Source organism: Desmodus rotundus, chromosome 6 (assembly GCF_022682495.2).
Source record: "Desmodus rotundus isolate HL8 chromosome 6, HLdesRot8A.1, whole genome shotgun sequence".
NCBI lineage: Eukaryota > Metazoa > Chordata > Mammalia > Chiroptera > Phyllostomidae > Desmodus > Desmodus rotundus.
The window spans coordinates 80035815-80048964 of record NC_071392.1 but is presented as its reverse complement, the minus strand read 5'-3'; the positions used below and the strand labels follow the sequence as shown (position 1 = coordinate 80048964).

The 13150-nt window shown below is 42.7% G+C and overlaps 1 protein-coding gene across 6 annotated transcripts in view; it reads right to left on the bottom strand.

Moving 5' to 3' along the window:
• Window positions 1-13150, bottom strand: part of CALD1 (caldesmon 1) — a 192354-nt gene that overhangs the window by 33689 nt on the left and 145515 nt on the right. For all 6 annotated transcript variants that reach the window (XM_024554989.4, XM_024554992.3, XM_045191097.3 and 3 more), the window contains one exon: window positions 3377-3523. In XM_024554989.4, the coding sequence (XP_024410757.2) occupies window positions 3377-3523 (147 nt within the window). The remainder of the gene's footprint in view (window positions 1-3376; window positions 3524-13150) is intronic.

Sequence of the window (13150 nt, the reverse complement as noted above, 5' to 3'; positions counted from 1 at the left end):
ACATCAGACTCTGGCAGTACCTGCGCGAATGAGTACCCCCTGTAGACATTCCCGCATTTGTATATGCCTGCCTGGCTCTCAGCTGACAGCATGGGCGAGTCTGTGCCCTTGGTCTTTCTCTGGCCACTGAAGTGTACCCTCCGTGCTAAAAGTGCTGTGAATATCAACCCCCTCTCTGAGCAGCCCTCAGATAAAAAATGATGCGCACTGGTGCATAAATACGTCCGCTCCCCGCACCTTCTGAGTTGGGTAACTCCAAGTGCTTGCGCCAGGCTGGATCTTAGCGTTCCCCAGGGAGTTAAGCTCCCGATCCCTGCAGTGGTCGCTTCCTTGGTAAGGAAACCTTTATTTGGTTGCCTTCCCTTCCCGGTCTCACTTCCCGAGACCACCAGTGTTTTCTGGGATCATTTTATAAACACACCACTTGTAGTCAAATCTTTGTTGCAGGGTCTGCGTCTTGGTGAACTCAAACTAAGAGAAGGACCAAACTGAAATAATAAGTGAATTCCCCTAGTACCATACAGTATCTCCACATGTCTCCAAGTCACCTAGATTTCGTGAACTGGATTTGCCTCACGGAGCTCTTTGAGAGGAAGAGAGTGTATGTTAGAGCGTGGAAATGCTATACTCACACGGATGACCCCCGTGGAAGAGACATGTAACTGTCCACCACAACCCATGCTCTTGCTTCCATAGTCACACGAAGTGACCTGACTGTCAGCCAAGGAGTATGTTTTCTACCCTCCCCTCTTCCTTGTACCTTGGTAGAGCATGTGACCAATAATTTCCAACTGAACGTGAGCAGAAGTGATGTGTCCAGACCAAGGCCAGTGGGAAGCAAAGGTGCAAGCTCTACCCTCGCTATCTCTATCTGCTGACTAGGTCAGAGGACTCCAAAGCCCTGGGAATCGATAAGAGTCACAAAAAGAAAGAAAGTAGGTGACCAGTTCTACCTCCTAGTCAGAAGTAACCACAATGGACTGGGAGGTTTTACTGAATTAAACTACTGAAATTGGGGGCTCATTGTTATAGCAGCTAACATTATCCTGACTAATATACACCATCCACATTCTTTGGTAAGAGTTCCATGAATAAAGGGTCTCTTGCCTTTCAACAGTAGACAAAGGGCAGTTAAATTTGCTGTGTATTTAAAATGAAAAGAAAATCTCTGGAAAGCACACTGTACCACAACCATCACATCACTCACTACTGCAGGATGCTGGACACGGCCTGAGCCAGGGCTGTTGGTCTCGGCCGGCAGAAAACAACCAGTCATGTGATGCCAGGAACTGTGGCCAGAGCTGGAAGGATATGCCTTGCAATGTTTAGAAACTCCATCAAATTTCATGGTTCATACTGAACTTGGCCCTTTTGAAGTTCAAGTTCGCTTAATTTTGGAAAAACACATTTCACATTTAACAACAAGAAATGGTAGAGTAAAGGCTAGATTTTAAACTTTCTTGGCCTTAGCTGTTGCTACAGGGCACAATCTCCATGAATTAGACAGATAAGGATTAAATTTCCCTGAAAATACAAAGAGTTTAGAATTTAAGGGGAAAAGTCTACATACATAAGCATTGGAACCCACTGAATTCAAGTAATTTTTAAAAGGTACCCCAAATTCTAAAGGGCTAGCCACATGAAAGTACTGTTGGGTTAAAAAACCAGTGGATGCTTCTGACCCTTTCTTTGCCTATTTTGAAATCCTGACTGTAATCGTCAGTAGAAGTACCAGCTAGGGTTGTTTGTATTTCAGAGGTGAGTCTTATGTTCTCAAATCTTAATATGCTTCACTGAAAAACAGAAAAAGAACTTTGTGTTCAATCAACAGCATAAAGTAACTATTATTTTAAAAATGGGAAAAATAAGAGAAACTCAAAGAGAAGCAAGACTTGAAAGGCAAGAAAAACTACAGATCAGGAGTAACTTTTGGGGCCACTGTTGACCATTTCCTAATAACCAGATTCAGGCAAGGCCTCAAATTGCTATTTTTAAGCTCTGTCCTCCACGCCCTGCCCTTCCTTAGCTCAAAAGTAGAGCAGGCAGAGAGTGACTACGCCGGCGTCCTCTGTAAGATGCTGATGCTATCTTCCCAATAGTAGCTAAAATTAGGTACTTACCACGGGCATGGCCATGTGCACTTTGCATGTTTTATTATCGCATTTAAACTTAACAATGTTCCTAAGAGGAAGGTATAATTTTCACTTCCATTTAACTGCAGAAATGCAGTTAATGAAAGGCCAAGTTCCGATTCAAAGCCAAGTAGTGAACCCCAGAGAATATAGCTACACCCCCTTAGTTATGTTGCTCCGTAATTAGGAGCTACTTACCAAGAGACAAGCTCTATTTCTCCACCTAACCAATAAGTTTCTTTATTGAATTCACCCTGCCTGCCAGCATTTTCAAGACTGCCTTCAGAACCCTTCTGTGTACCCACTCAAATTTGGGCTAAAGAGGCCAGAATTCTTTCCGTTCAGAGTTTTCTAGACAGATTGAATTAAAGAAACTATCAACAGCGCCCTTCTAATACACACAAAATAAAACAAACCAAATCCAAAACCACATACAAGATCTTATACGGTAGTTTCATTATATTTAATCAGTCCATAATCATATATTAATATTAACTTTTCCCCCACCAAATAGCCTCGTCTCTTCTACACTTCGGGGCATATAAAGGACATACACTAACCATTAGCATAATGGACTGTGTGAGCTTGTGTGTGTGAACTTGTAAAAGCCCTTTTTGAAGAAATTGAATCTCTTAAGTACTCTCGACTTTCCTGATTTCTACCGGGCAAGCATAGGAAAATTGTAAAAGTAAACTCACGAGCTTGTTTAAATAATCACATTCAAGTAAACAGGATTCTGCCCCTCGCTGAATATTGTAGTGATCACAGGATATTAATTCAGGTTGTATACCAGGAAAAGTCAGACATTGGCAACGCATGCCTACTTTTAAAATTGAAGTATTATCTGCTACTGGTAGGCACAGAGCACTATTGAATTAATAAATCTTCAGTTCAAAACAGATAGCAACAGACTAAAGAATGAATGTAAACAGTGCCCCTTATTTAAAGCTATAACCCACTACACTGAGTACAAGAAAAAATTACTAGATAATAAAATAAAATCATTCAATCGGGGTTCATTTGGGGCATGAGGTGGGGAAGGAGCAGTGGTGTTCTAGTGTCAAAATCAGTTGGACTGTTCGATCCGGGAAGTTGCTGAAACGGCCATGAAATAAACAAACTAGACGGACTGAAAAGAGTTGAGTTGGGCAGAGAAGGGAAGGCTTTGCCCACTGCATCCCATTCAAACAGACGGGCTGAGTGAGAAGCAACTTAGAAATTCTCCATCCCGAAGAGGACAGTACCTGTTCTGCGCGTTAACCTCCACCTGGTCGGTCACCTGCCCCAGTGATTCTTCCTCTTGCTTCTGCCGCAGCCTTTCCTGTCGGGCTCGCCGGCGCCGTTCCCGGGCGGCCTCTTCCTCATCATCGTCATTCCTCTGGTAGGCGATTCTGCAATATCACAAAAACGAACTCTTGAGTATGTCAGCTGCCAACCATGTTTACCAGCTTCTTGGCATGATCAGCCCTCAGTCCTTTCCTGAACTTGACTCTTTACTAAACCAGAGTTCTAAAAGGATGGCTCCTTTCTTCAAGTTTAGAGACCCAATTTGTCTAGTTTTTAAACTGTTATGTACCTGAAAAGCACTAATCCAGTATCTACAGAAGATAATTTGCAATCATCCTATAAACAGCTTAAATTTAAAAATGTATACAAAAGCAGTTTGCCTTCAGAGACTGTGTTGGCATAATCAGATTTCTTGACTAAGCTGATGACTAGCATATAAGGTTTAGAAGCAGAAATCCAGGCCCTGGCTGGTGTGGCACAGTGGATTGAGCATGAGTCTACGAACCAAAGGGATGCCAGTTCGATTCCCAGTCAGGGTACATGCCTGGGTTGCGGGTCAGGTCCCCAGTAGGGGGCAGTGCGAGAGGCAACCACACACTGATGTTTCTCTCCCTCTCTTTCTCCTTCCTTTCCTCTCTCTAAAAATAAATAAATAAAAGCTTTAAAACAAAAGGAGCAGAAATCCAAAGCACTAAATTAAAAATAATCAAAATAGTTATTTAAAAGATTCAGCACGTGTACTCATTATTTGTGTAGACAATGTCACAGGGTCAGAAAAGAATCAAGTTACCAAACCAGGACTTTGGCATTAAAAAGCCCAAACTGCTGATTAAAATTGAGAGCAGGGTATCCTCTGTGCTTGGATTTTATTTTTTCCTTTTAGTTTACTTTGACTGGAGAGAGAAGGCAGCAACTGATAGGAGGCTTCAAAGTCAGTACAGCTCCCTCTGAGACTCCTCTTGTTCTACAATATGCTTTAGTTCCTCACCCATCGGCCGGGCACACCACAATAGCCCCCACAGGTACGTTTAGGTGGACACTGAAGGGCTAGGGCAGGTAGAAGAGGCACAGAGGGCTTTGCATGCACTTTATTTAGCTTTCATCATGTCAGCTGAAGCAAATGTCTATTTAGGGAAATTACACAATCAATATCACCACATTAAATACGTTTCCCTTGGTACTTATTCTCCAATAAAGAACCAGAACCGGAACTCCAGATGCCCAGACTCAAGAGGAAGTGACCTGCATGGGTAACAGGGATACTCTGGCGTAACGTGCAAGCAGATACACAGTGCCGAGAAGGCACGGCCGTGCTGGCCCAGGGACAAGCTGCCCTGATGGGCCCACGGGCAGGGATGGAGCCGTGCTGCACAGGAGGCCACTTTTCATGTGAGACAGATGGAGTGCTTTCATTCCAGTATTACTTACATGACTCCAAGTGGACATCCAGATAAGGAAAGGTTTCACGCTTATAATTCTTATATAATGGCACAGCTAAAATAACTTGCAAATGAAAGAAAGCACAACTGTGGAACCGTTTCTACCGACAATACGAACCTAGTGTGACTGACAGCGGTCTTTACTTCAGCTGTGTCTCTCTTGTGACTTCCGTAACACATGTTATGAATTTCTTTCCCCTTGGTATCTCATTAAAAACAAGATGAACAATTTCCTAAGGTTGGCTGGTTCGTTTTTTGCTACTTCAGATACATATAACTTCATACTTACTGAAAACAATACTCAGATTCCAAAATAAATAAAATGTCACTGACGGGTTTATTGCCACAGATGTGGCGAGAAGGACCATGAGATACAGTTGAAAGATCACTAGGTTAGTGCTCAGAAAACCTGGTTTCTAGAGCTGGCCTCTTACTAGCTGGCAGCCCTTGATGAACCGGAGTTAAATGTCCTTGGTCTGTAAGTGTGTGACGGTCGAATGAAATCCCGGATGTCGCGGTAAAGCATTCTACCGTGTAAGCTTTTTTGGTTCTTAGGAAAGTGCAGTCGAGGAGCTGCTTTGTGAGGAAAGATGAGTTCAATTTTAGACTTGTTGAACTTGAGGTGACAGCATGACATGATGTGAATGTTCCCTTCTAATTTAATCATGTTGTAATTTGCAGTCAAAAGACCTTCCCAGTGGTTTGGCTTCAGTCTTCAGATTCTTGGCCTAATATTCCTTTGGCTTATTTCTCAGCAGACAGCTTTAACCACAGCAGGGTCCTTAATGACTGCTTCCCAAGCTAATCAAACACAAAGTCTTAATAAGTTCTTCTACATCTCTGGGTCAGCCACGAGGCCTTGGCTATGACTGGGGCTTTCTTTGTCCAAGACAAGCAAAAGACATTAAGGCTCATAGGGGACATCCTATGCTACAAACAGAACCGCACCCCCCCTTCCGAAATGGAGTTTCATGTTTAGCCCTTAATTTCCCACTGTGTTTGAACAGTTTGAGAGGTTACTGTCTTCCTCCCACCTACCAGTGTGCTCTGTGGCGGGATGTTGTCGGCTTTTGGCTCTGACACAAACTTGACTTGCCGTTGAGGCCAAGTCACACTCAGCCTTTCCTCACCTCACATTGCTTATTGGCGGGGTGGCCCAAACAACCAGGTCACCCCACCAGTCTCCTGGAACTCTTGTCACTTTGTAGAGCTTGGCATTCACAGTCGGCCCCTCTCCTTTGGTACACGGTTCCCAGAACTAGATGTTTAAGGATCTTTTATTACCACTAATGAACACACATATTCAAACTGTTTTCAAAGTTAAGAACAACAATAACAGCAACAAAAGAGCCAAAATGGCTTCATGGCATTTCGAATCATAATACGCCCAGTTGCTGGCTCAGTAACAGGTCAGTTGGCTTTGTAAGTGAAGCTGTGTCCCTACTAAAGGACCTGGTATGTGTGGAAATTCTTCAGATGCAAGACTCCCCACACTGGTCCTCGGCAGCAGAGCCAGGTGGCTTCTTGCTTTTAGGTCTGTCCCAGAGCAGCCTGCCCTTTGCATAACTATCTCAGGTTTATATACCTTTTTCAAAATTGAAAAAACTTAGTTGTTCATTCTTTTTCAGATTCTAAAAGTAACATACACTTATTTTCTCAAACCAGACAAGAAAATTGTTAAGAAGAGAAAGTAAAAACTAGCTTCCTAGTCACAGCACTCGTAGCTAGCATTTGATGCGTCCTACCAGGTATTTTCCTATGCATCATAGGCATTTCTATTTTTAACAAAGTGGGATTATGTTTTATATGTGTGTGTGTATATAACTTTAGAAACAGTTTTAAAAATTTACCTTGTTTATGACAATTTTAACATATTTGCACAATACAATTTTCATAGCAACACAGACTTCTATGTGTAGATGCAGAGTAATTATATGGATGCACTATGCTCTATTTAACCCGCTTCCTACTGATGGACAGTTAAGATTTTCGCAACTTCATGTTCTTATACACAATGCTGCAAAGGACATCACTGTAGCTATACTTTTACCACTTGCTCATTGCTTACCTAGGAAAAATTCTCAGACGTGGGAATGTCTGAGCTTAAGAGTACGCTCACTTTAAATAAAGGCTTTTTGATCCACATCCACAAACTGCCCTGCAGAAAGGTGTGCGACACCAGCAACGTACGCGAGTGCTAATTTCACCCCAGGCAGGTTTATGCAAAGACAGGCGAGCACAGAGTATCCTTAATGCACCCCAATACTGGCACAACAACCTCTGCTTTATGCTCCAATGAAAGACAGACAACATGTTAACATTGCTAACTTCCCACACACCAGATTAGAACATATTTGAAATGCTGCTGACTAGTAAAAAATCATACCTAACCGCCCACTGGATTGTGATAAAAGCCTAACAGGCCATTCGTGGCTTCTGAGAAGCTTCAGCAGCTGCGGCGTTAACCCGTCTGGCTGTGCTCTCCACTACAAAGACGATGATGTTCCCAGATGATTCAGAGGCTGTGTGGGACCTGAACTTCCTCTGAATCATCTGGGAAAGATTAAACCACATTTATTAGAGTTTTAATCAAATGCCTTTTATTTCATTAAAAAAAAAACAGGTGACCACAAATGCTATGTGAAGTACCAGAATCCGTGACTTTCCCACCCTGCTGGGTGTCAGCGAGTTCACTGTGGAGTATCAGGCTCCAGGTTTTGGTAGCCGCCTTTGCTTATCTTACAGCAGAGATGCTTGGAGAAAGGTACGGTGGACCACACAGCAGGGGCCAGTGCATCTTATAAACCACTGCATTTATATGTGTTTGCTCTTACTGCAGAGCAGACTGGTTCATCAAGTATTCGGGAGAAAGAAAGAGAAACGGTGTGTGTGTGTGTGGATGAGTAAGTGTTAAACAATCTCAAAAAAGCCCTTAAGCATCCCATGATGTTGTTAGACTGTGTCAGTGTGCGAACAGAGTAGAGAGAAACCTGGCCTTCCTTCCATTCCCAGAACCACAGCTAGAAGGCTCTGGTGTTAAACTGTAAGGAAAACCAGATCTGGGCAATGGGAAAACTCTCCCGGAATGCTGCGGCTATCACACCAACGACGTCTTCAGTCTCTCCCACCGGCGCACCACAGCCTCAGTACATTCAAGTCACAAGATAATCAGGTTATGCGCTCTGCCTTTTCGATAGAAAGTTCCACTAAAGAAGAGTGTTGCAGATACGGTGAATAAGGAAAGCACTGAGGAATCAGCGTCTTTGTGTCTCCATGGGCCAGGATGTAAATGAACACTAGACGAGAGAAGGAGAAGGAGGAAGTGACGGAAGCTTCCCCAGTAAGACATCGGAGCAGCGTGACTGGTCACCTTGCCTCCTGTCCTGCTCATCCCGTCCTAGAGATTTCTGAAGACCTGCGCAACACGGGCAAAATCTTTTACCCTTTCTTGCGCATGGTCTGAAGAACGTTGCTCATATTTCCTTTCATTTTGTCTTTTTTCCCATTCTGTTATTTTCTGTTTTGAGATGATAGTACACGATCCTTGACGTTTTCAAGTAAAAATGCTGGCACTAGTATTTTATTAACAAAACAAGATCTCTTATCAGGAAACTGCACTTAAAAAGAGAATAAGAAAAAGTAATAACCATTTTAATGAGGGGAACTGACTTTATTACATGTGTAAGAGCATTAACGACCCAGAGAAAATGAAAAAAAAAAAAACCATGGTTAAGTCTATGCTGTGTATAAATTTACTTATTTTATATTGGCAATCACCGTGTTATTCTGAGGAACGAACTGAATAACCAAGTAGTTAATCAAGTTTGGATTTACAGACTTGCGATTCTATTTTTTTATATACAAGGTATATATGATATAATTATATTACAATGAAAAAAATTCATAACATGTTCAATGGCTTTCCAAAATCAGTTCATGAAGGCATAACTCCTTTCCGTCATCCTCTGTGTAGGACGACCGCAGTCAACGTCACCACTGTCCCACCCATCGGCATTTGGGTTTCCCCAGCCTTTCCCTTGGCACACTGCTGTGACGCCTCCTTGCGTGCACGTGCGCTTCTCTAGGGCAGCGGCTGCGAAGCGGAACAGTCTGTGTTCATTTCAGGGTAAAGACTCTGCCAGGCTGCCCCCCACAATAGCTGTGTCCAGTTACACTCCCACGCTCTGTCACTTCGAATAACCAAGTCGCATCAACTACAGCAACACAGTCCTCTGCTAACTGGTAGTCAGAGAAAAAATTTAATCTTTTATACCTTATATAGCAGTGGTTTGTAACATTTTTAAAATGAGGATTGTTTTAACATATCAAGAAAAAATGAAGATATAACGACAATTGCTTATACTTTTGCTATTGATTAAGGAAATGTTTTATAAAGTGCCTATAAAAAGTGCATAAAAAGGAATCTTTTATATTTATAAGCAATGCATTTATATTTATACATATTTGAAGAACAGTCTCTCACACCGGAAATAGCTGTTTATCAGACTACAGGAAACACTTGGTGTGGATATGAATTTGGGAATCTCTTTCCATAACTTCACCACCAGAGACTCACTGGTGCTTAGAAAGACTTCCACAGCCACTGAACAGACTTGGAACTGGGACCTCCAGACCCGTTTGGGTTCTTTGACATTGCTCGTGCTTGGTGAGCGCACACACATGCACGGCCACACACGCAGACTCACAGGCTATGTGAGGAAAACCTCAGAGAAAAGAAAAGGCCCCAACCCCAAAATGAGGCCAGTCGGTGAAAGACTCACAGAGGTCCCATTCACATCAAAGTTTCCAAGTCTCTTGGTTTTCTTTCATTGTTTCTACCACATTCCTATATATTTAAAAGGACAACATTGTGTCTAAAATTCCAACATTGGGTATATGGTCAGCTGCACCCTAAGCTCAGCACTCATCTCTCTGCATCGCACTATACCTCTGCTTTCACGGAAGGAGTCATTTGCGAGAAAGCAGCATTTGTTGAAGAAGCGATTACGGGTTATCCGTGAGCCACTCAGTCTCACGCAGGATTCTGTCCCAGCTTTCTTCTGTGGTCCACTCCCCATGCGGGCCAGACCCAGGAGGAAGACAGCCTGGGCTTTACAGCCACTAAGGACAACCTCTTAGTCAATTACTTTTCTTCGATTTCCATCACTCTTGGTTCTGCTGGTATCTTCGTCCTAACCTGGGTCTTCTTCATATGGGATCCAACTTAAACAGTTAACACCTCATGTGGGTTGAAAATGTGCTCGCCAACTATTAGGAGGCCCAATGACTCATACATACTTTCATTATTCCTCTTCATGGACCCAGAACCCCCCGTGATGTGCTTTCCTAATATGAAATGCAAGCAGATTCCCCCACATGATCCAATAAGTTCTAGGAATTGCTCGCATGCTCTTAGCAAAATCTCAGGCCACGCTGTGATCAGGAGGGAAAATCCTGAGCTACTGAACTGAGTCATATTCGCCCCGCAGATTCACTGTATGTTTGAAAGTTAAAAGAGCTTTACAGAAACATTCCAGGCTCATAAATATGATTTTGTTTATATGTGGCATCTGCGAAATGCGGTGTTTTCATTTAATATACATAAGGCCCAATTCTGAATGTTTTCCCCTTGGATTCCTTCCAAGAAAGGCATTAAAAATTATAGTAGAGAAAAAACTCCAGAAAACAAAAATATTTTTCATGTCAGAATATGTTTAGATATGGGTTAGAAGCCAATCATCAATTGGTCTGTTCATAATTAATATAAAATAGAATAGAGAGCCCCTTTGCAATCCAAAAGAACCTATGCACCCCAATGTTCATAGCAGCACAATTTACAATAGCCAAGTGCTGGAAGCAACCTAAGTGCCCATCAGCAAATGAGTGGATCACAAAACTATGGTACATTTATACAATGGAATTCTATGCAGCAGAGAGAAAGAAGGAGCTTATACCCTTTGCAACAGCATGGGTGGAACTGGAGAGCATTATGCTAAGTGAAATAAGCCAGGCGGTGAGGGACAAATACCACATGATCTCCCCTTTAACTGGAACCTAATCAACAAAAGAAAAAAGCAAACAAAATATAACCAGAGACGTTGAAGTTAACAGCAGTCTAACAATAACCAGAGGGGAGTGGGAGGGGACAGTGAAGAGAGGGGTTTACAGGAACTACTATAAAGGACACATGGACAAAACCAAGGGGGAAGGTGGAGGCGGGGAAGGGAGGTGGGTTTTTCTGGGGTGGGGTGGAGGGGTGGGGAGAAAATGCAGACAACTGCAATTGAACAGCAATAAAAAATGTTTAATAAAAATAATTAAATTTAAAAAAAAAGAAAGTCCCTTTGATGTTAGATATAGTTAATGGGGGAAGAAAGGTGAAAACACGCTGAATTTCATTGCAGGATTCATTGCTCTACCAGCCGTGTGCCTTTTACCAGGTGAAGGCGTGTGAGGTGATACATTCCTCTGAAGAAATTTACCTGGGAAGAGAGGTGCACTTCACGTCATCCATTTCCCCCCTCCCACCCCACCTCCCCGTACACACACACCCCTGAGAATTACTAAAGTTGCACACCAACCACAAGTTTGGGTTCTCAATAGTAAGAGCTTGTGCGCTTGCACACGTTGGTGTTCTTTTCTATGTTGTCATCACTAAAGATGGCCACCAGCCTACCATATGCTTCATATAACGGTGTCACCCTGTCATCACATGCGTTTCTATAACCACAGACCACGGTGGGTAAACGTGCGGCAGAGCGGAGCAGAAAGAACTGTCAGCCAGTGGAAGAAAACCCTCCCCCTGCCTCGGTGCGCTATGGTGGCGGGCTGGTTCTAAATGTCTTTACAGCCGCAGCGTCCAGTGAGAGGAGACCTGGGAGTTCTGGGGGCTCAGATTCTGACTCGGGCTTGTGCCACTAACTAAGGTTTGCTGCAACGTGGCTCTCAGAATAGCCCTCCTCTAGGGCGGGCAGACCCTAAACTCAGTGACTCATTTCTAAATCCACGTAGGTAGTCACAGGAAACTTTTACAAGATGGGTTCTAATTGGTTGGGGTCAGTATTTTAAATTACAGAGATGTTTAGCATGAATCATATTGTACCCAGAAATGAGTGTACAATATATATGACCACTTTAAAGAATAAAAATGGAACAAACACCTATAGAATACCCACTACCCAGCTTAAATAGCATCAGCTCCTTGAAGACCCACCTGTGCCCCTTTTCAATCCCACCCCTACTTCTTCCTAAGTGCCTCTAAATAACCTCCAGCTGGGGTTTGGGGTTATTTTAGAGATTCTCTTGATTTTCTTTGTAGTTTTTACCCTCAAGGTATGCATCCCCAAATGATTCAACTTTTACATTTGCCTTCTTAGAAATCTACATAATCGTATTACATGCCGTCTGTTGCCAAGATGCCCCATGTTTATATGGGTAGCTGTAGTTTATAATCATAGATGAGGCACAGCATTTCCAAACCTTTTGTGATATCCTAGTTTGGATCAGATGAATGTCTAACCTTTTATTCAACTGGTCCCATTTTCTTTTTAAAAGCCCCTACATGGTTTGCGATATTCAGAAATGAATAGAAGCTGGGTTTATTGTCTTACCGGATTGCTACATTTCTCCCATTAATTTTAAAAAGAACAATGCACCTGTCAATCCTATTTGGAGGGATAATTCCATGACAGTTTCCCGAGATAAACGGAAATCTATTTATTCTGTCACAAACGGGACTGAATTTGTATCGCTTCTGCTACCCCACCCTATTGAAGCAATAAAGGTTGTCAGATATAAACAGTTCACTTTTTAATGTGTAAATTTAGAAAGAGGAGTTATGGAAAGAGAAGGTGGATGTTGGAGAAGACATATTTTTCCCTTCACTTGGTTACTCAAGTTAAACTTTAGTTGCAATGAATAAAAACAAGTATGAGAAATGTTTCAGTGGTCAGTAAGATGATTAAAACAATCAAACTTTCTTTTCTTTCTACCTTATGTAAGATTCAACCAGTAAAAAAAAAACCCCTCAACTATTACCCACGTTTTCATAAATATTACCCTTTCTTCATCTCCAACCTAGGATCTTTTTTAGTCTAATAAGAATCTTAAATAGCCCTGGCTGGTGTAGCTCAGTGGATTGAGCGCCAGCCTGCAAACCAAAGGGTCACGGAGTCAATTCCCAGTCAGGGCACATGCCTGGGTTGTGGGCCAGGTCCCCAGTAGGGGGCATGAGAGGGGCAACCACGCATTGATGTTTCTCTCCCTCTCTTTCTCCCTCCATTCCCCTCTCTC